The 23,401-nt window shown below is 40.6% G+C and overlaps 1 protein-coding gene across 8 annotated transcripts; it reads left to right on the top strand.

The window, feature by feature from the left end:
• LOC142391866 (ATP-dependent RNA helicase DDX3X-like) lies at nucleotides 1-23,401 on the top strand. 8 transcript variants are annotated; one of them, XM_075478048.1, is made up of 20 exons: nucleotides 1-344; nucleotides 2,796-2,838; nucleotides 3,694-3,750; nucleotides 5,006-5,209; nucleotides 5,587-5,689; nucleotides 5,875-6,000; nucleotides 7,450-7,549; nucleotides 7,643-7,778; nucleotides 7,918-8,015; nucleotides 8,662-8,760; nucleotides 8,860-9,020; nucleotides 9,108-9,252; nucleotides 9,419-9,563; nucleotides 11,064-11,114; nucleotides 12,293-12,474; nucleotides 12,602-12,719; nucleotides 12,832-12,985; nucleotides 13,875-13,999; nucleotides 14,118-14,184; nucleotides 22,821-23,401. In XM_075478048.1, exons 1-20 carry the CDS (start codon nucleotides 300-302, stop codon nucleotides 22,891-22,893), a joined length of 2,232 nt encoding a protein of 743 aa, XP_075334163.1. In that variant the 5' UTR covers nucleotides 1-299; the 3' UTR covers nucleotides 22,894-23,401. The 8 variants fall into 8 exon arrangements, with proteins under 8 accessions (XP_075334163.1, XP_075334162.1, XP_075334160.1 ...); XM_075478047.1 differs by having other exon boundaries at nucleotides 3,691-3,750; XM_075478045.1 differs by having other exon boundaries at nucleotides 2,796-2,847.

Genomic DNA, 23,401 nt, shown 5'->3' with positions numbered 1-23,401 from the left:
GCTACCTTGATGGCTGCATGACGGCTTCATCTCTGCCTCAGCTAAAGAGCAAACCGACGCAGCTGGGTTTGCATCAAGTATCATCTTTAAAGCTAAACTACAGGAATTTAACGCCACGTCAAATTCGAGACTAGCATTTTGCGGAATTTCGTAAAACTGTTAAACCAATTGAATAAGTGTCAACTGCCGTAACCACATAAACAGGCTAGAGGCAAAGGAAGAAAAAAAAATAACATCAAACCCGGCAAACAAAGAGGTCCTTTTTCAACGCCAACATTTTTCCTCCATATTCTATAGTTATGAGTCATGTGGCCGTCGAAAATGCCCACGGTCTAGAGCAGCAGGTAAGCCGTGTCTTTAATATGTGAAATATGTTTAATTAAAAGTGAGACAACAGAAGGTATAAACATTAGCTTGCCGGCTAGCCTAACACCGTTAGCGAGATGCTATCGTGCTAGGTAGAATGGGTGCGCTTCAATTGCACCGTCAAAAGTGGCTGCGAGCGGGGACCGGAGCAAACGATGTGGAAAATAGTTTCGGAAACATACATATTTCTCTGCTGTTTTGCAATAAAGCTGGGTGTGCTAAGTCTAATGGTACTAATAATGTAATATAGGTCGCTTTGAGTGCGGGAGAAAAGCTCAAAATGCTTAATAGTTGCGATGACAAATTGCACCCGAGTGGCTCTGTCGGCTCGCCCGCGTGAGCACATGTAACGCACCCATCAACTATTATGTTCACTGCGTTTGTCTTGCAGCTTGATCCAGTGATAAAATGGAGGTGAAAAAGGATGGAGCTAGCGGGACTGGCTCATAAACAATGCGGGGTTTTTCCCCCGTCGGGTTTTCTGATTATACGCAGTATATGCAGACTTCTTGGTGGTCTTTACTACGCTCCGCTTTTGCGAAAGGGGGGAAAAAGTCATTTTCATCTGCGTCATCAGAAACGTAGTCAAGCTGTGTCTGCTCAGGCAGTTGGATAGCAACAGAAAAGCACTGCATGTCCTCAGTTGATATTTTGGTAATAATATAATTGACGAATTGTCCTTGTAAAAAAATCTCGCAGCTTCTTATGAACAATCCGTATGCAGAATAAACCAATGAAAAGCTGCTCTATGTGCTTCTAAAGTAGAGCCTCGCGATTACATATCCAAAGGGTTTTCCTGTGGCACCAGTGACAACAATGACACACTTAACATTAAATCTCTTGCCCATCATCATCAGCTGTGGCTAAGTGCAGTGAGTTGGTTTCACAATAAGAGAGTCTGTGCGTGTCTGGGGTCGAGCCATTTACAGTTCAACATTAAGTCTGAAATAATATATATCCATGGGAATTTCTGTCCTCCTCCATCAATTGAGCTAATCATCTTCTGTCCAGTTTTTCTTTATCAAACATTTGACATTGGGTTAGGGTTACGACATTGACATTGCTAATCATGATGAATGAGCGTCTATTTATTGCTTTGAGGACAAAGTAGTCTGTAGCAGGGGGGGACTGGGGTAAAGAAGTGGCCCGGGAATTTGGTGCTGGTCAGCCCTTAGCAATGTCTGCGAAATATACAAACGTTAGCTTTTAGTATTAGAAGCCTTTCAAATAATGCGACGGTAGCCATTAAAGCTCTGGTTGGGAGCAGGCTTGTGTTCTCAGAATTATTATTGTACCAGTGAACTGAAAGCCTAATTTTTTATTTTTATTTATTTTTTTTTTAAATACAGATTTTAATACCCTATAGTTCTTGCATCTTTTAAATTGCATTTGCGTGTAATTTAAGCCTCACTTTTTAAACTTGTATTTCAACCTGCAGTTATAAAGTATATTCGTAAGTTTTTTTTTTATTAATAGACATTTGTTAAAAGTATAATTGAGCCTATTATAAATAGAATAAGAACATATTAGTGACATATTGTCTTAATAGCAGTGACACTTTTGCAATAAATTTTTAGTATTTGTATAAAAGCAAAGTAAGTACACTTAATTATACAAATCAAGCATTTGAATTTGTACACGCACACAGCCATGCACGTAAGTGGGCTTTATGTTGTTCCGCTTCAGTACACAAAAATACAATAAATGCACTTTTAAGTTTTGCTCTTCTGCACTTTAATTACAACTAAAATGCATGTAGTACAAAACTAGTTGTTGCAAAATGGTAAACTTCAAGTTAACTAATAATTACCACACTTTAAGTTCACTAAACATGAGTCTGACTGCAAGTACACTCACATATGCTAAAATGTAATATATGTAGTACATTTATCTCCCACCAGGAAGTAGGAGCAGCACCAAAAGAAAAGTTATTTTTTTATCTCTTATCTTTTCCTCACCACCTTTAGGCTTTTTGCACTTCCAATCCATCACGCAGAGTACCAAAGTTAACTGGCTACAGGTTCAGGACGCACGCTACACAGCATAGAAGAAATACACAACAAGTGTTAAAGAGCAGTTAATGAAGGGGAGATGTGCACAAGGTTTTTCAAATTAACTCTGACATTGCTGGACTTTCTCCTTTCTGTGTTGGCCACTTAAAGCCACAAAATGGAGAATCAAAAGGGGGGGAAAAAACAAAAATACCATTTTGGCACAGTGTGAGAGGATGATTTAGTTTACAGCAACAACAAGTGGTGTGTTACAAGCAAAAGAGGAGTGAAATGTCAGGATTTCCAAGAGGTTTGGAGGAGTTAGTTGCTGTCGGGCTCCCCCTTCGCTTTACATTAAATTAACTTAGAGTTTAGGTAAAAGAGTCAGTTCTGTACAATTCTGAGTTATGTCTGTTCTGTCTACTTTTGGTTTCTCAGCTCGCTGTCCTGGACTTGAGCGCTCCAGATGGACAAGGTGGAGGTACTAACAGTAAGCAGTCGACATGTTTTGTTACCATTGTGTTCTCGTTTTCTTTTGGTGAAATGACTCCTGACGGAAAAGACTGAATGCGGTGTAGTTTAAATCCCTGAGAAAAGACATGCTGGTGCGCCACCACTGGAAAATGTTTGTTTTATAGCTTCAGTTATGCATGAAGGGAATGCTGATTTTTAGAGGAAGACCCTGTAGTTTTATCATTGTGGACTTTTTTTCCTTCATGTTAAGATTTTAATTAGTAGACTTCTGATGGAAGTATAAAGCATGCACTTATTTTAATGCAGGGAATACATTCAACAAGATCAAATAAAAAAAAAAAAAAAACTTGAGCTCTAAACATTGCCTGGTTCTAGGTCTAACAACCTATTGCTACCACAATAAATCTAAAAACTTAATACATTTGTGTATGCGCTATGAACATATCCATTATAACTGATGCTGGACTTTGTTGTTCACTGTCGCAGGGCGATACATTCCTCCACATTTACGGAATAAAGACGCATCCGAAAATGGTGAGGGGGTTCAACAAACAGTCTTATACTGTCTGAATACAAAAAAGAAGGTTGCTCGTTAAAAGGGAGCGGCTTCCATTTACATTGCATGGTTTTATGAGAACTTTCCCATGTCCAGTTCTCCCTCTACTTGTTTAAAGTATTGCAATGTTTGAGTTACATTACATACTTCAGCTGCATCAGATATTTAGTGGAATAGTGTGAAGCAGGTGGCATATTAGTGATGAAAACGCTGCCGACCCACTTGTAAAAACGTTCTTTATTGCAACTGCTTTTTTTTTTTAACTGACCCTAACGATAATCCAACAACTGTGTTTCTATCTAGTAGGAAATGCTTTTGCTGCTGGACGACAGGGGGGCTACACCATAGCACCTGCAGCTAACTGTAAGTTCCTATCTGAACCTCCACCAACATCAGATTAGCCACATTTTGTTGGCATAAGTGTCTTAAAGACCAGTGACTAGATATTAGCACTAGCAGGTAGTAATGTAAAGGTGGCCAGCACAGAATGTAGAGACCTGAATCCACAGATTAAACAGTAAGGAAGTAGATTAGATCATTTTTCATTATTATATAATATTATTTATAACATTATTTCATCAATCTCTTCATACACTGGTCACTTTTCTGTTAAAGGTCTCTACGTGATGGAAAGAGCCAGAGTGAGAGTGCAATATGTGCAGTGCACGAAATGTGTTGGCTGAGGCTATAATATAATAGTCCTTCATACTTTTCTGACAGCTGCATGTGATGTTGCCACAATAATCCATGTTAGCTTACCAAGTGCACTATTTTTGTGTGGAACTTGCATTGAAGCAGCTAAAAAATATCCCTTTTCTCCATGTTTAAGCTTGTTGAACAGCCGGTGTCGTACTCATGAGAGTTTAATTGCACTACAGTAACACCATAGCTGTTACCAACTTGAGGAAAACATTGTGTTTGCTTCACCTGAGGGCGCCTTCTCGGCACAGTCACAGCGGGTTGTCAGAAGAAAAGAGAAGCTGCATCTCAACTATAGAAGCACAAAGTGCTTCTAGAGTCACGATTTTACTTTTTTCATAAGAACCCTTACACAGAGCATTGTGTTAATCAAAACGGTGGTAGATGGAAGCAGTTATGATACAGACATCTGGTCAGATGGAGAGCAGAAGCTTCAGCTACAGTTGAAACAAATTTCTGTCATTTGTCTCGGATGCTTTGGAAAATAACAACTCTGTGCTGCAGCTATATTATTATAGATAAATGTACGGCAGAACAAAGTTTGAACAACATTTACTTACACTTGTTTTTCGGAGTAAAGTAAATGGTGCAGAACTGTATTCATAACCCTGGCAGTTAAATATTTGTTTACTGCAGGTGTATATAACGAGTCATTCATTTGCAACTTCCTGCTTTGAATTTATAGGTTTGTTAGATAAAATTTAAAACAAAGACTCCGCAGCTCCTACCGTCCAGACCTTTGAATGTGCCTCACTACATATTCTATATAAGGTAGAAATGATCTTTATCAGTTTAAGAGCACTGAGACTAAATAAGCAGCACGTTCACGTTAACAGCTGTGATGATCAGTAATCCTACAGATGTGATATCAATGTCCTCCTGTTTTTTCCCCCAGTTTTTAATCCTCCTTTCTCCTCAGATGGTTGGGACGGAGGGCGCAACAACTTTGTTAACGGCTACCACGACAACCGCATCACTGGCAACTCCTTTAACCGTGGCCCACCTCGCATGGAGAGAGGACGAGGAGGTGTTGGGGGAGGTGGTTACCGAGGCAACAGGGGTGGCTCATTCAACCCCATCAACGCCATCAACCCCATCAACCCGGCACAGCCCATGGCCTTTGGTGGGTATGAGAATAAAAGCATGGTTTAGCTTGACTGCATTTAGAAATGAAATTCTGTGCTGTTAACTGTAAATGAAAATGAGGGAAGGGACTCGCAGGTAACACTGAAATGCCAGTGGTCTGTTTGTGAATGTGAGACTGCACAAAGTCAAAAATACCAACTGTTTGCTTGCAAAAAGTTTTTTTTGTTTTTTTTAAAATATAAAATCCAGAGCGATCGTAAATACATTGTGTGAATAACGTTTTATTGTAAACATTGCTCGTGATTCAATTCAAAGACCATCTGTACTTTTCTCCAGAGTGTGATTTGAAACTGTTCTGTAACGCTGTATGTATAAAGCCAGCCTCTGATGCTTTCTCATCAATGCTGCTGTTAGATGCAGGTGGCTGGAACACTACCAAGGATGCCTACAGCAGTTTCGGCAATAACCGAGGGAAGTCTGCATTCTTTAATGACAGAAGCAATGCTAACAGAGGAAGGTGAGCTCTGAAATATCTTCCGATTGATGCTCCACAGAACAGAAAGCACCTCTGTTATGATGGCAGAACAGTTTCTCAAATAATGCCTGACATAGCATGCTGTTAAAAAGTAGAGTTGGGTAGGTGTGGTTTGTTGGAAAGCATTTTAGCAACACCATACGTTGGCCTTTGTGTGCTGTGCTCAGGTTTGAACATGGTGGATTTGGTGGTGGTGGTGGTGGTGGTGGAGGAGGCAACAGCCGCTGGGTGGATGAGTCCAGGGATGAAGGAGACTGGTCCAAACCAACACCACGTAACGAACGCGTCGAACAGTGAGTCTGCTTCACCCCATGAACTGGTTGTGCTCCAGATCAGGAGAGATGGATAACCTAATACGTTTAGTACTTCAGTAGGATGTGTCAGTGACCATTCATTTGTAAATGCTTTGATTGTAAAATCCCTTTCTCACTGGTATTGTTGGGATTTTATTGGATGTTGTGTCATAGAATAACAAGTTGGATTTAGAGAACTGATCAGTTACGAGAACAACTAATAGTTAATTTAAGTGAGAATTGTTACCTAAAAGTCCTTTTTCCTTCAGCACATGGAAATCCTGGAACAGTAACTAAATTCCCTGCAGATGTCTGCAGATTTCCAAATCGAGGCATGATTTAGATTTTGTTGTGGTTCTGAATAGAAGGTCTTGCAGTTCATCCCAACTCTTACAAAGTATAAGAAGTACCAAATAAAAAGATAATTAGTTGACCAGTCCAGCGTTTAGACATTGAAATAAAATTATTATAAAAACCAAACAGCCGTGAGACATTCATATTAAAGCGATACTCCGGAGTAGATTCAACCTAGGGTCATTTGAACCGTGATATCCAGCCAAGTAGCCCACCCGCAGTTTTTTCGATATTGGCTGAACATCAGCTGAGTTACTGAGTTATCCCGAATAGCTTAGTACAAGGGTTAATGGAACCTGGCAGTATCTCCAAAATTACCACACTAAAATCACATGCCATGACACCAAACTTCTACAGTAGTACAAATATGGTCTGTACTCACAAAACGATGCATTTGGAAGTTTGAAAATAGTCCAGGAGTTTATTATTATCAACACAAGCCTGATAGCTTTTCTGCTGCTAAAGCTGCGTCGACGTCACTTCTGGGAGCTTCAAAGTAAGATGAGGGTTGATCTACAACTGTAGACAACAAAGCAAGGCTGCTCAATTTTCTCCATTGATAAAATAAATTCACAACTCTACAACATAAAAATTCATAAAAAAAACATGTAGAATATAGCATATACTTTGTTGTCTACAGTAGTAGATCAACCCTCATCTTACTTTGAAGCTCCCAGAAGTGACGTCGACGCAGCTTTAGCAGCAGAAAAGCTATCAGGCTTGTGTTGATAATAATAAACTCCTGGACTATTTTCAAACTTCCAAATGCATCGTTTTGTGAGTACAGACCATATTTGTACTACTGTAGAAGTTTGGTGTCATGGCATGTGATTTTAGTGTGGTAATTTTGGAGATACGGACCAGGTTCCATTAACCCTTGTACGAAGCTATTCGGGATAACTCAGTAACTCGGCTGATGTTCAGCCAATATCGAAAAAACTGCAGGTGGGCTACTTGGCTGGATATCACGGTTCAAATGACCCTAGGGTGAATCTACTCCGGAGTATCGCTTTAAGTCAAAGTAATTCAATCAAACAAATTGATGTAAGTCATGAAATTGTCCAACACTGACTAACTTGCTCTGTTCTTCTGTAGTGAGTTGTTCTCCGGCAGTAACACTGGGATCAACTTTGAGAAGTATGATGACATTCCTGTCGAGGCAACGGGACAGAACTGCCCTCACCACATTGAGAGCGTAAGCTGCTGGTATTAACTAACAATACAGCCGCAGGCTTTGTTTCCAAAACTCTTTTTGTAAATGTTTCTGTGTGTGTTTGCAATCTAATAGTTCCAAGATGTGGACATGGGTGAGATCGTCATGGGCAACATCGCTCTGAGTCGCTACACCAGACCAACTCCTGTTCAGAAATATGCCATTCCTATAATCAAGTCCAAGAGGGACCTCATGGCATGCGCTCAGACGGGTAACACAAATGTAGTGCATCGTGCTTCTGTAAACAAAACGAGTAAAATAAACTGGTACTAGATTTTTGACACGACGCCTTGAAATGATGGCTCTGTTGATCCCGGATGCATGTGAAAAAAACGTGCATGTTTTTTCAGGCTCTGGGAAGACGGCAGCGTTCCTGCTGCCAATTCTCAGCCAGATCTACACAGATGGACCAGGAGAAGCTATTAACGCAGCTAAAACCTCGGGACAGGTAAGAAATTCTAGCATCCCCAGAACTGTTACTTTATTTCCTTGTGGTTTTAAAAGGGAGTGGTCCAGTTGCCGAGAGAATTTGAAGATTGGGTTAAATTGGTTTTACATGTATGTTTTACTTTAATTTGCTTAAAGTCCTGTTGTGTATCCTCCGAATAACAAAAGAAAGATCTAATTTTTTAGGCAGAAAAAAAGTAATTGAGTACTTTCAGACACCAGGAACCTTTTCTTAGTTCTTATAACTGTTGAAGGAAGTTTTTCCTCCTTTTTTTTTTTTTTTTTTTTTTGTGTGTGCCCCACAGGAACTGTGATTGATCTCAGTTTTTAACGTTTTACTCAAAATTCTGTTCTTTGGGAATTACCCAGTCCCCATAACTGTTCAGTTCTAACATCCCTATATGATCCCCATCCTGTAAGTTCTCTTGCAGCCCCTTCCTTTTATATCATAACACCTTTAGGGATGTTTGCTCATAAGTAAAAAAACGTTCGCCAAGTAATTTTAGACCTGTAGCCTGTTTTGTATTAATGTGAAGATTGCACTTGAGTTTAAGATGGCTCTGTCCTGTACTTTCTTATCCATCATAAGCTCAAAACCAAAAAGAATTGCTGTTCGACTGACACCTGGTGTTCTCATGGATTTGCAGGAGAATGGAAAGTATGGGCGCCGTAAACAGTACCCGATCGCTCTGGTGCTGGCTCCAACCAGAGAACTGGCTTTGCAGATATATGATGAAGCCAGGAAGGTATATACAAGCAGTGCACGTATTCCTTTTTTTTTTTTTTTTTTTTTTTTTGCAATGAAAAATGACTGTGTATCTTCATCCTTGCTGTTTTCTCGCTAGTTTTCCTACCGCTCCAGAGTGCGCCCCTGCGTCGTGTATGGAGGAGCAGACATTGGGCAGCAGATTAGAGAGCTGGAGAGAGGCTGCCACCTGCTGGTGGCCACGCCTGGTAGGCTGGTAGACATGATGGAGAGAGGCAAGATTGGACTGGACTACTGCAAGTAAGACACAGACACAATTACGGATGAAGTTATAAGGTGTTGTTTATGTTTTTAAACTTCTCTCCATTTTTTTTCTGCTCTCTTTAGCTACCTCATCCTCGATGAGGCTGATCGTATGCTGGACATGGGCTTTGAACCACAGATAAGACGCATCGTTGAACAGGACACCATGCCGCACAAAGGCATCAGACAAACCTTGATGTTCAGTGCGACATTTCCTAAAGAGATCCAGGTGTGTTTGTAGTGAGTCCAGTTCCCTGTTCCAGAGATTAATCTCTCCTGCCAGCTTGTGAGCGGCTGCCAGAGCTGACTCAGGAAAACAGGAGTTGGAAGCTCGTGTTAGGAAATGAATGTGCAAAGCTAGCCTGGTAAAAACCCAACGTCTGCTCCCTCTGCAGATCCTTGCTCGGGATTTCCTGGAGGAGTACATCTTCCTGGCAGTGGGCAGAGTGGGTTCCACCTCAGAGAACATTACTCAGAAAGTTGTTTGGGTTGAAGAGAGCGATAAAAGGTCTTTTCTCCTGGACCTGCTCAGTGCCACAGGTGAGACAATCTATCGGCAATAACGACCGATAACCATCAGTATTTTAGTTTGCATGTTGTGAGGTGTTGCATTCAAAAATGTTGATAGAAATGGCAACTTTTTCTACTCACTGGGGTGGTTTTTGCCTTTTTTTGAAAAAGTGTTAATGCCCATAGTGGAAAAAAAACTTGGAAACATGGTTTTGTTTGCTTGTTTGTTTCATCTTTGAGCTTCTGATTCAAGTTAGAAACCTCTGTGTATCCTATTATTACTGTCATGTGTAACCTCGCCTTCACTGTTGCTTTCTGATGACTCTTGTTTATTTGTTCCCACCCAGTTAATTAATTATCCCAATTAGCTTTTACTGATGTAGATTCTGCCACCTGAATGTAGTTTTCTGTGCCCAGTGCAGTTATATTTCCCCTGTCCTTTCGTCATTATCATACCGTCATCCTTACATGTCAGCCATTACGTCATTACCTGTATCATGCATACCGTAATGTAATGTCCATCAGCGCCCCTTGTCTTTGAACTATTTCATAACATTTAGAAAATATATTTCACAATATTTAACGTCTTGGAAAATAGCACTGCAAATATACATAAATGGCACTTAAAATTTCTGAATTGAAACGTGAATTTTTCGATAATTAGCAGACTTTGGGCAAGAAACACCCGCCGGGTTTTATAGTTGACATTTCATCCAGTTGCTCTTTGTTTTTCCCTTCGTTGGCCTTCAAAACTGCAGTGATCATACCTGAGCATATTTGTGTTGTTTCTCACCAAATATTGAATAACGAGTTTAAAGAAAACATTTAAAAAGAAAAAAAAAAAAAGGTCTAAAAAGTCACGCTTGTGCTTGGGAAAATGGCCATTTTCTTTTCAAAGTCAGTGTTGTTAGGTGCTTCTCAAATTCAAGGAAGGATCCTTTGGGGCTTTGTCTCAAGATTGCCACGTCGTGAAATCTCAGCAAAGAAGAGTTATGTCAAACATCCTTTGAAGGACTTCGTCCTTCATTCGGTGAATTTCGAGGATGCTTCTGTGCATCGACTTTCTCGAAGGACTTTGAAGATTGCATTGACTGGAGATGGATTGAAACTGGCGCCATATGCATTTCATTTTTAGTTTTTACCGCAATTGTTGTCACTGTAATGGTGCTTTGTAACGTGTGCAATCAAAGTAGAGCAAAGTTTGATTTACCAGTATAACTGGCTGTTAGCTGTTCCACTACCAGCTGTTTTACAGCCACATCTGTTTTTCCTCTGTCGAATATAGGACATAATTCATGGTGGTGAGCGTTGTTGTGACCTTGTTAGGTCTGTTCCATGATGTGTTGTTTCTTTCTTTCCCAATTACATGGACTAAGTTTTTCCTATCCTTAAAGGGGACATACCTTGAATGCCCTATCTTTCCAAGGAAGCACCCTTGACTTTGAGAAGCACCTATTGAGTAGAGCCGTTAAACCTCTGTAAAACCCAGAAGTATTAGGTATAAAAACTTTGGTGTGGTTTTATCCCAAGTCATCCCCAACGAGGTACAGGACAATACTGGAGACAACATAGAGAAACCTGGTAAGATCCACAATCAAAAAACTTATATATCTCATTTCATATTCTGATTAAGTTTGCTTGACTTCTTTATTCTTCTCTGTGGACGGAGAATCCTTGTTTATTCGGTTCATTTAGGCTACGTGTACCATTTCACAAGTCAGGTGTGCTTAGCTTAGATTAAACATACCTGTCGTTTGTTTTTTTTATAGTTCAGGAGTTTATTGTGACATCTTTATGTACAGTGTGTTGCTGTGGCGTCTTCATGTCAGACCCATGGCCTTGATGGAGAGAGTCTGGTCATGTTGTACTCTTTAAGTGTCTTTTTACGAGATGATGGCTTATAGCCAACACGAGGATCTAAATGTGGGCCAATAAGTATTTGTTGATGGATTATAAAAGTGGGGAAAGAGCAGAGTGACCAAAGTCTTTCCATCTGTGGCAGTAGTAGTCCCTGCATGAAAACTCTGTGCTGCAGATGCTGTTTAGTTTGATCCTGCTAGTTGCTTTATTTTCTTTATCCACACTGCATCCTCTGTTGCATTCTGTTCCTGGAAAAACATTGACTGTAGTGCGATGTGGTCAGTTTTATCCAAGGAACCTGCATGTGTCACATCACCAACTGAGTGACCCTTTCAAATGAATATAGGACCTGCCAATAATGCTGTGATTATGCACCTCATAACTGAATCGATGCACATATCGCACCTAAAGCAACAGACTTTGCTCTTGTTGTATAAACCGGGAAATCAACAATGTTGATTTGCATGTTGGTGTTTAATTTTTTTTGCGCAATATAAAGTTTTATTTGTTCTGTGCTCCAGTAATCAAAACAGAAGATTACATTTTATTCATTGTACAGCCATACCCCAACAGTTACAAGTCAGATCCATGACATATAGTAGGATGGGAGGTTTGGATCTTGGCTACTCTTGGAGTATATTTTGTGTTAAAAAAAAAAACAATCCTCAATCCTCCCCAGAAAATGGTTCCCAATGATTTTGTGTCCCCTTAACTTTCAGTTCAACATCTATTTGACACAGAGTGTAGTCAGTAGTTCATATGGCGTGTGCCTTCGCTTGCACAGGCTTTCCAAACTCAGTTGAGTTTCTAATAATCAGTCCAAACATACTGCGACTGTCAGGTTGAATTTAGTTTTTTTGCAGCATTAACTGCAGGCATTTTTTCTCTCTTTTGACCAGGAAAGGACTCGTTGACTCTGGTTTTTGTGGAGACCAAGAAAGGCGCTGATGCCTTGGAGGACTTCCTGTATCGGGAGGGCTATGCCTGCACCAGCATCCATGGCGACCGTTCCCAGCGAGACAGAGAGGAGGCCTTGAATCAGTTCAGATCAGGAAAATGTCCCATTCTGGTGGCTACAGCGGTCAGTAAAAATCAAAATTATTTACACAGTGATCACTTTTCCTCACAAAAAGGGATAAACTTACTGTTTAATGCAGAGTATTCCATTATTTTATGTGACCCTTAATGCTTTTGTCTTTTGTCCTCAGGTTGCAGCTCGAGGTCTTGACATCTCCAATGTGAAACATGTTATTAACTTCGATCTGCCAAGTGACATAGAGGAATATGTCCATCGTATCGGACGTACAGGACGAGTCGGAAACCTAGGTAAGTCGATGGAAGCAACCCTCTGAGTTACCATATCTGTGGTTTAAAGCTTTTATCTTTCAAATACTCAATGTTTCTGGATCCGTTTATATCCCATGTGTGGTCTTTGTAGGGTTGGCCACATCGTTCTTCAATGACAAAAACGGAAACATCACTAAAGACCTGCTCGACATCCTAGTAGAGGCTAAACAGGAAGTTCCCTCATGGCTGGAGAGTCTGGCCTATGAACACCAGCATAAAAGCAGCAACCGAGGACGCTCCAAGAGGTGCGCACATACACAATCTCCCTTTAGACTGTAAATGTGTCATTTTAAAATATACTGCTGTGCAAAAGTATACTTTACCTCAGCATGGGGTGCAGTGTAGCCTTAAAAAAACTGAGGAAATTGGATATATGGAGAACACAAGATATTAAAACAGATGAACAGTATAAGAAAGTGATGTCTTTCAGAAAAAGTAAAAAATCCAGCAAAGACCTGACACAGGAGCTGAAAGATGCATCTGGACCTTCAGCTGATCCATCTGCTGTTGGACCAAGCCTCATCAGAAATGGGCTCCATGGAAGGGTGGCTGTCAAGAAGCCGTTCTTAAGGAAGGGAAACAGGGAGAAAAGGCTGAGCTATGCCAAAGGACACAAGAAGTGGACTGAAAATCAGTGGCAGCAGGTCTGATGGAGGGATGAATCCTCCCCAGAGCCCGGAGCTCAACATTACTGAAGCAGTGCGGGATCATGCTGACAGAGAACGGAACAAAAGGCAGCCCACATCCAAAGAAGAGCTTTGGGATGTCCTTCAAGAAGCCTGGAGAACTATTCCTGAAGACGACTGAAAGAAATGACAGAAAGCTGGTCTGAGAGGGTTCAGGCTGTGTTGAAGAATAAGGGTGCTCGTGCAAAATATATACTTTGAATCTCAAAGAAAATGTATAAATTCGTTTTTGCCTAACGTACTGTATCGTATGTATGTTTGTTGCACATGTGTCAGTAAGTCGCTGCACCTAATTCCTATTTTCCTGGACATGTACTGTATAAAGAAGTGATGAGTGGCTCTTTTGCACAGTCCTGTATAAATATCAGAAAATCACTGCTTTGTCCAAATGCAGTGAAGTTTATTTTGTGTATGACTGAGTTTGTGTGTATTGGATTTTCATCGCCAGGTTCTCTGGTGGTTTTGGAGCCCGCGATTATCGTCAGACGGCCGCTGGAGGCAACGCAGGAGGATTCGGAGGGCGTGGAGGTCGCAACCAGGTCGGACATGGAGGAAACCGCGGCTTCGGAGGAGGTGAGGAGGCTTAGACGGCAAAAGACCTACAAAGCTAACGTTTCTGAGCCCAACCTGAACTTGTAGACGAGGGAAAGCCTTTTGCTTCATTAACTTTCCTGTTTCTCCTTCTTCTCAGGTGGTTTTGGCAACTTCTACACAAGTGACGGCTACGGAGGCAACTACTCACACTCTCAAGTTGACTGGTGGGGCAACTAGGTGTCTCTATCCCCTCTTCACTCATCTCTCTTCTTCTCACTCACCCTCCATCCTTTCTCTACACTCTCCTCTTCATCCCGTTTGTCTCTCCATTATCCCCCACAACTCACATGCATGTTATTAAACTATTTATACTCATTTATATAGCCCTCCATCCCCACTCACTCATGTCTTTTTCTCAGTTTAGATTTTTCTTGAGCTTTCCATCTCCGCCTTTGTTTCTACAAAGGTTTCTTTCTTAATCTCACCTCTTGATATAGGCCACATTTAAAGAAATTGTTGAATTTCCCTTGGTTACATTTCAACACTGGACACAGATTTGTATTGGCTTCCAGCAAGTAACGATATTTGGTCTCAGAGAGGAACTTTTTAGCAAATTTTCTCGCTGCTTTTATTTTTCTATTTTTTATTTTATTTTTTGTCTGGAAGAAAATAACCAGTTAAAGTTCAAGTTGTTTCTCAAATGCCCTGAGATAGGACGTGTTAAGATTTAAAATGTGTGGACTTCTCTTAAATAGCTGTAGAAAGGGCAAAATCTTTGTTTTTTTTTTGTTTTTTTCCCATTTCTAATTTGAGTTTTGGCTTCATTGTTTTTGTCTTCATTCACCCAAAGCCAGTCGGGCTTCCTGTGTAACTCACATCCTCTTTGTATTTAACGCATGGCCATGTTGTAAATCACCGGCCAAAACCTTTTCTAAAGTATAGAGATAGGCAAGACGTCAAAGGAAAATGTCTGCATATAAATTCAAATATAAGAACTGGCTGAGGTCTCCTACACTTATACATACATAAAAGAGGCCAGGGAAACAGCTTTGTTTTTTGTTTTTTTTTTGTTTTTTTTGTTTCCACTTTTTAAAATGTTGATATATTGACTTACTGAGGTCTGAGAAGGAAAAGAACGAGGGGCTGGTCAAACTGAAGTTCCCCATCAGTGGAATGCCAGCGAGAACTTAGTGCTAGCTAGCACTGATGCTAGCAAGCAGTCTTAAGACACGGGGTCTTTAATTACAGCCCACTTTTCTTTGTTTTAAACAAAAAAAATATGGAGAATCATTTGTTTATGTACTGTGCCTTTAAGAATTTGAATTATGTCTCTTATCGTCATTATTTTTAATGCCATGATGCATTACTGGCTACAACTATAGGCCAAGGGTGACTAAAAAAAAAAAAAAGTGTATTTGATGCCATGTGTGGGTTTAAACATGTATTACTTCATTCCCATTTGGAAGGAAACAAACTTAGCTTGAACTAAATCAAACCTTGGCAAAAACAAAAAACTTAAAAACCGCGATGAGGAAACTCAAAGCAATTCCTCGTCGTCTCTTGGTGTTGAACTTCATCAGAAATACTGATGAGCTGATTCCCCAAAGCATGGAACCGCTGCAAATGCACGGTCATTTAGAGAGACTCGCATTGGTCCGAAATGACATTGCATTTATTGTGGGAAAGAAGTTGCAAAAAAACAGTTTGGAACATGACTCAAAAAGCAGATATTACCACAGTGGTTTTATGCTTTTGGGAAATAAGAGTTCTGCTCATTTGACCCTTGTGTCACATCTACTGCTCTGCTTTGAGCTTGCAGTTTGGTTTCTCAGAGTCATTGGGACACTAATTGTTGGGTGACTTGAGCTACTAACAAAACCCACGTGGGCAGCAGCAGTCGTGTGCTTTTGCTTCTCCCTCTTACTGTAAAGAAATAACTTACTTTGAGTCCAATTTTAAGTTACTTTATCTGGTAAAACAGTTGGAACTATATTGGCTCCCGCTTGTAGACCTTTCAAACAGTTCACGGCTGCTGCTGCTGCTGCTGCATGATCAAATCGGGGCGAGTGGCTCTCCTCATGTTACTCTTAGTGCCTCCATGCTCATGGGAAACTGGATCTGCTTCCACCAAAGAGGCTGTCGTTTTGTCAAAATCTTCTTTCAAGTGGATACACAACAAAAGGATTTTTTTTAAAAAGCTCAAAACTTTCATGCTCACTCTATCCTGGAGAGTTAAGTGAAAAAGAGTCTTCTCTAAAAAATAAATCTTTCCAGTTTATTTGTTTGGTCTCTTAATATTCGTTGAGGTCAGGCTTTAAAGTAAAGACCTTACTCATTTGACTCCATTGATAGCTGGGGCTTCCCAAGGACACGATGCCACATTTTCAGAGCACTCTTTAGCCATCTCCTGTATCCACTCTAAGGTATCTTCTTTTGGCACTTCCAAATCAAATTTTACATTCTTTCTACGATATTCTGTCAACAGATGCTGTCCCTCTTTGTTTGGCCTCATCACGTTTATGTTGAGCTCACTTTCTGCGCCAGACTTCTTGTAATAATATAGAAATACAATTTAGCCTGCAACTCAAACACACACTGGCAGCATGTGGGCCCACATGTGCCCCCCTCCATTTTATTTCTTCAGATTGGCGCACTCACAGGAGAGGCAGCGGTTTTGGTCTCTGGACTGGCAGCTACCACAATTTATCCACCCTCTGTCTGCATGACGTGTCTACAACGACACTAATGACTGAAAGCGTGGCCAGTGCGGGCTGAGCCTGGCCACCCTGCTAGGAAGGTTCAGTGCATGACTTGGCTTTGTGGATCACATTAAGTAACCGAGAGGCTAAATTTTGCTTCTGGAAAAGTGGCGTAACGGAACCGATGGCATTAACCATGTCCTTGGTTTGCCCCGCTTGGCTCTGCTGTAGACGTCAAAGGACAGTAGTTGAGCTGCGCCCAGGATCTCCATGTTTTATCCCCGATAGAGTCTGTAAAGGGAGCTCCACTGCGCGTTTGGACGGTTTAATGGTCCAATCCCTCCGCTGTGTCATCTAACAGCAGAACGAGCCAAAAGAAGAAGCTCCGTGGTTGTGTAGAGGGGAAAAATAGCTTCTTTTTTTTTATTATTATTGTTATATCGGGCTCTTAATTTATTTTGTTTACATAAAGAACATAGATTAAATGTAAATAGTTCTACTCTTTTAAAACCACAAGAGAGGACCATCCACAGAAAATGAATGTGAAATCATTGAAACGTACAAAATTGCATTGGATCACTCAACATTGGACCAGACGGTGTCTGGTAAGCTTTGTTCAGTGGGCACTTTGAGCTCAGTTTACCAACCTCGGAATTCTTTGGAGATATTGAATCTGGAAAATTCCCTGTGTTCAAGCTTAAGTTCACCAGTAGGAGTTGATGATCACGAGGCAGCTCTCCTCAAATTGCCCACTGGCTTTGACAAGTGACAAAGCTGGACCAAGACAATAAAACATATGCAAGTGTTGTTGTTTTTTTGGTCAAGGAGTTAAAAACGCCAAGCGAACGGATGCAATTTTACAGCAGGCTTTGGTGATTTTTAGAAATCGATCAGATTTTCGTCTCCTTTTTTTTTCCCTTCTATTTTTTTTTTCTTAACATTTTTGAATAAGCGTTCCTCATTCTCCAGATCCATTTCCCTCGAGCACATGCTGGAGGGAGGTCAGATGAACTAGTTGGCTTTAACATTTTTAAAGACGGGCTGAGGATTCACACAGACAGCAAGTCACACAAGTCTCTTACGTTAGAATTCATGGTACGGGATCTCTCGTTAAACGTAAAGGGACAACGCACCATTTAAGGACGGCCTTTAAAGGATGGCACGACGCTCGCTGCCTTATTCGGCGAGTTGCTGCCTTTGTCCGGTTATAAACGACGTAAAAAAACAGAAAAGTACTTTTCATTTGCTCTCAGCTACTTGCAAGTGTTGTTCCGCTGTCAGATAAACGGCTCTTGTAGCACGAGGAGTTGTATGTTACTGCAGTTGAAATTGCAGTGTAGTACTGGCTCGACTACATTGGTTGGACTAGTAGTAAAATTGCTGACCAGAACTGTTAGAGGTGTCCCAATGGAGGAGTTTAGCATCTGTTAGCGAATTAAGGGTTTTTATTTATTTATTTTTTGTTTGTTTTTAATTCTGTGGCCATGGTATGAATACACCGTTTATTTTCTCCTGCAGCAATGGTGGATAGTCTCCATCTTAGATTAGACCTGTCGCAAAGTTTGAGGTAAAACCAGCAGCAAACCTGAATCCGTAAAGGGACAGTAAGTTGCAAATGACAATCATTTATGAAGGATAACGATTTGCTTAAAATTCACGTCCCTTGCGATGAATTTCCTCTTCTTTTTCTTTTTTTTTTTTAACCTTCACACGTTAAGATTTATCAAGCGGCTGTCATGGTCATCGGTAGTTATTTGGTAGTTGTCAGACTATAAACTAGCACCTTTAACCTGTGTCTTCCACGATGGAGAACACTGATATGCATCGGCTGATATGGAGGCCAAAGTGGTGCCGTTACGTCTGTTACAAAAATGAGACGCATTTTACCTTGCGATGCTGGCTGAATAACACAATTTTGACGCCTGACTGAGATGTCAGCTGACACTGGAAATACTGTCAGCGTTCATTACTTGAATCCGTAGCTGCTCCTGCTTCCAACCACAGACTTGGCAGGCAGCTAGTGCAGACTTGTGTGTTTTGATATAAATGCTAAACTTACTAAAGTACTCTTATGAAGGATAATCCGTGTGTTTAATATTTTTTGTTTGAATTTGGTTTAGGTTATAAATGTTGCCGTGCCTTCTACCAACCACTAGAGGGCGATAAAGGAAAGGGCACATGATCAGCTGCTGCTGGCTTGATCTTTCTTTTTTTTTTTTTTTTTAAATGGCAAGTCATGGAAGGTGAAACATAAACAAACCACTTCTTTTTTTTCTTTTTCTTTTTTCATATCGTTCATAGATCGGTCCCGTCTGAGTATTTTTCTGACAATGACATAAATATGCAACGTGTTTGGGCCTTTTTCAATCGTATTTATTTCATTTTTTGGTGTTAATTACCAAATGAACCATGTTTGGGCAACACTTGACTACAACCATGCCCCAAATTGCCGCCCTTCTTCATCACAAATATCCCCCCGGCATTGAACTTCAACCAAAGCAAAGTAACATTGCTTGCTTTGAATTTATGCTCACAATTATGGATTACTTTTGTGGTTTTATTTAGTTTTTTCTGTGCTCAGTTTGTGTCGGAGCACAGTGAAACGACAACGGTGAAATCAGACCAAATTCTGACCCATGCACAGTGCCTTGTTATGACTGCATCACTGATTCCTGAAAGACTGAGATACATAGGTTAGGGCTGGGTATTTTTCAGTCGGATGTAAAATCCAAACAATTTCTTGAGTGGAAGAAATTTATGAACATTAATTCATCACAAAGTAGGAAGTGTTCAAGTGGGAATGTCATACATCGACTACCTCAAGGTACGATCACAATAAGGAGCTGAACGAACTTTAGGAAAACTCCAGAGAGGCCAGAGCCCCATTTTCTCTTTTAAAGAAAAGGAATTGAATTCAGTTCCATAGTTTTCAGACATGGAGTTTTACCAATGTGCAACCTGTCCACAAAGTTTTCTGGAACTCACTATTTGTAGCTTTTGTGGAGTCCATCTTACAGACAGACAGACAGGCAAGCAAACCGAAATGGAACTAGGAAAATGTAACAATTCATGAAGGTTTATGCTTTCTGCAGATCTGTAGCACAAACAGATTCAGGTAAGATTCAGGCACAATTTATACTAACAAGTAATTCCTCATGCTGCTGGAACTTTGAGATTTATCTTTTGTCCTACGAATAATGCGATATATTAGTTTCTTCGTTGTTGTTTTTTTTAAAAGCTATGCTTCTAGCAAGGTTACAGATGGAAATGTAAGTCAGTCTCTTGGTCTGCCACATTGCCCCAAGTGCAGTCAGTAGAAAGTCAAAGTGAATTTTAACGCTCGATCTTGCTTGGACTGTCATCGTCGCTTGATTAAAAATGTGTCCAATGCTTTGATTAAAAGGCCATCTGCAAAACCCTTGTCATCACCTGTTAATTGGCAAATGCTAGCTGGCTAAAATGCTAAAGGAAAACAGTACCTTCTAAAACAAACGCAAACAGGTTATGACTCTTTTTTTTTTTTTTTTTTTTTTTTTTTTGTTATTGATTAATATTTGTCCAATCGGACGAATGCACCCAGATAATGCTTTTGGAAGTTCATTAATCCCGTTTGTATAAATTCTATCCGACCCAACCGGCCTTAGGTGCTCTGTGTGTGCTCTCTCGACTTTGACCCGTGAGTAACAGAAGAAGCCGGTTAGAACGGAGCGTAACCCCAAGGGATGGCTGTAATCCTATCCGGCGTACAGTTGGACATGGCACTAATGTGCCAGTTAAGTTCTTTGTCAGCTGTTTTATGTTTGAGATATAATAGGTCAGCTAGTTTAGAAAAAAAAGATGCTAACAAGCTAAAAGTGGTCACCACTTAATGGAATAGAGAAAGGCAAACTTCCATTCATAAACTGATCCCCCTCTGTGTCCTTGTATCACGGGACAAGATAAGTAGTCTGATTTTATGGCCCAGCCAAGTGATAACTGTAGCTCAGCTTAACTTTGTGTGGAAACATACCAAGCTCCACTGTGTGCTTGTTGGTGTTTACCTGTACCTATGCAGAAACCACAGCAGGCCTGTTTTAGGTGGCTGAAACCTTTAGTTGTGGGGAGCTTGTATGACATGAATCTATCCCGACTTGTTTTGACCGTGCTGCTTTAATTTCCTCTGGATGAAAGTTCTCATTTCCAAGTCCAGCACTTTAAGTTTACAATTATTTCCAAAACCTTTTGATGCCTTAAAGTCAACAGTGATACCCAGCCCTAATGGAGCAGATAGCTGAGTTCGTTGGCTCGATATACAGCAATTAACTATGGTAACAGGCAAGCTGATCATTTGCTGTGGTAACACTGTGGTTACACGCTAGCAGGCAGGAGTGTTTCGATAGAGATGGAGAACAAATAATGGTGCTATGCTCCCATTGCTGCGGCCTGCAGGCCCCTCTGTAGTATAAAGATGTAAAATCCTGACACTTTTACAGAAAATCCTTCTGTTGGTTTGAAGTTTGTTTACCTTGAGTCTCCTGTAGCACACATCCTTCACACCTCTGATAGGGTATGTATGAATGAGAGTGATAGCAGTGTTGCACAGGCGGGTGTTTAAAAAGAGAGGTGTGTGTGTGTGTGTTTGTGTTTGTGTTGTATGGAAAGGTTCTTCCAAATAAGAAACCGTTTTATTTAGTTGTTTTTTTTGTTTTGTTTTTTCTCGTTTTGTTTTTATTTTTATGGGACCAGGTGGAGTTCTAGTTCACAGCAACCGTAGGATTCAGCTGTTTGCACACAGAGTTCTCGAGTCTACTTTCGCTGCTAGTTTGTGTAATTTATCGAGCATTTTTGAGAAATATTTATTTTTATAAGCCTAATACAAAAGTCGATGTTTTACAAAGTGACTTGACCAAAAGACAGTAAACAAAAACACTGGCACTTGAATGTTGAATGTCATTGGTATGAGTGAAAATTTCTGTTTTTTCTGGGGTAGTGTGAGCTTTTTAATGTTAAAGATGCAACGAGTGGGGCTTTCACCTTCATCATGTCACCGTAACGGGATGTGTTGACGTCTGCTATCGCTAGTGCCAAAATCACTCGATTGTCAGACACACCGCGGCAGCGCAAAACGACTCGTGCTGCGTGCACATCGTCTCCTGTAACTCAACAGTTCTTACCGACACGGTGGTCCGTCTTCATTGTCCGTTTCTGCTGTGCAAAACAGGATTTTGAAGTCTGAAAGACGGCAGTGCTTACAGAATGGATGGTAACCACAAGGCTTTCTGGCTCTTTACTGTTGGTTCGATGGTCGTAGGATGAAAAGATTACCAGCTCAGCAATTAGTCCACTGGAGACCAATTTAGCCATTTAAGCGGAGCATCGTTTGAAAACCAACTCCTGAAAGTCTTTCATTCTCAGCATCTGACACAGTTGGAAAGATCAATTGAAGACCATTTAAGGGTTTAAACCCGATGTTAATGTCTTAAATAACGGCATCATAAAAACACTCATCAGCTCAGGCATTAAAGGGAGAAGCACGCAGGTGTTCTGTTGTTTGTAAAGTGATGCATGTGCACATTTTGTGTCTGACCCTTTTGGGATTAAAATATCTACGAAAGGCCCTTTCCTCTGTAACATTTACCAGATCCAACAATGGGCGCTTGGTGTCCCGTGAAGCGCCGACTGTAGTTACAGATGTGACCGTGACATGTGAAGAGAAACGCCCCACACCGGTTTACCTTTAAAGTCACATTTCTGATCCATAAATCTGTTTGTGCGACAGATTCCGTCGCCAACAATTTGACGTTTCAATTGACCGTAAATGGCCATATTTTTTAATTGGCAAACACATTCGAGGAAACGCCATATATGCCAAGGTTTGGATTAAAAAATAAAATAATAAAAAAAAATACAGATGTTATGATCAATGACCATTTTTGTAAAAAAAATAAATAAAAAAGATAAAATAAAAAAGCGACACGCAGTACAAAAAACAAGTATCCAGATTCTCTCAAAGTCAAATTTGTAATTTTTTTTTTCCCCTTTTCTTTCTGGAATCTTTACACTTTCCTTCTCGTTAAAACCCTTGTTGTGAATGTTTGGCAAAGTGGCCATCTTTGAAGTCTTTATCACACAGAATTAACTGTGGTTCTATTGCTACGTTGTTGTGATTTGCATATTTTCAGGCCGCGGTGCACTCGTGCCGTCACAGCGGAGGCTCTGGCCAGTCAGAAATGGGGATCGGTTTGGATGTCTTAAACCTAAGAATGACGTGACCTGCATGAGAACAATGTAAATCTTTACTGTAGGTTCATAAAGCAGCCGGTGTGCCGATACCGGGGGGCTTATTCGATTGACTGTAGCCTCGGTTGGGAATCCAAAGCGTTTCCAACAAAGCCGCCATCAACAGGTCGGAGATGATGCTGAAGAATCACACTTTACGGCTTCTGTGTGCACTAATAGCATTTTGAGCAGGCACTCCAGGAAACAAAGTGCACAAAAACCCTTTCTCTTTCAATGTCATGAAGAAGATCATCCGACATGAATAAAGAGGTGACTGTACGTAGTCATCATTACTGAATGGCCAGACCCCTCAGTGTGACCCTGCAGCAGCGCCGGCCTGGTAGTTAGTATTTGCTTTATGTATTAGTTTAGCAGTTGTGCACGAAGAGCACTGCACGAAGAGAAAAACAAACAACAAAAAAAAAAGAAATTGTGCAACTATTCTGATTTTACCACAATTAAAGGTTTGGATTTGCAGATGTGA

Source organism: Odontesthes bonariensis, chromosome 11 (genome assembly GCF_027942865.1).
Source record: "Odontesthes bonariensis isolate fOdoBon6 chromosome 11, fOdoBon6.hap1, whole genome shotgun sequence".
NCBI lineage: Eukaryota > Metazoa > Chordata > Actinopteri > Atheriniformes > Atherinopsidae > Odontesthes > Odontesthes bonariensis.
Note: the sequence above shows the minus strand (reverse complement) of the source record. Positions and strands in the feature narration are given on the sequence as shown.

Excerpts from the sequence above, each read along its gene's own strand:
- LOC142391866 (XM_075478044.1), top strand. The coding sequence starts at position 300 with ATGAGTCATGTGGCCGTCGAAAATGCCCACGGTCTAGAGCAGCAG. Across the intron at positions 345-2,795 it reads CCCACGGTCTAGAGCAGCAG|CTCGCTGTCCTGGACTTGAG; the intron begins GTAAGCCGTGTC and ends TTGGTTTCTCAG. Across the intron at positions 14,000-14,117 it reads AAACCGCGGCTTCGGAGGAG|GTGGTTTTGGCAACTTCTAC; the intron begins GTGAGGAGGCTT and ends CCTTCTTCTCAG.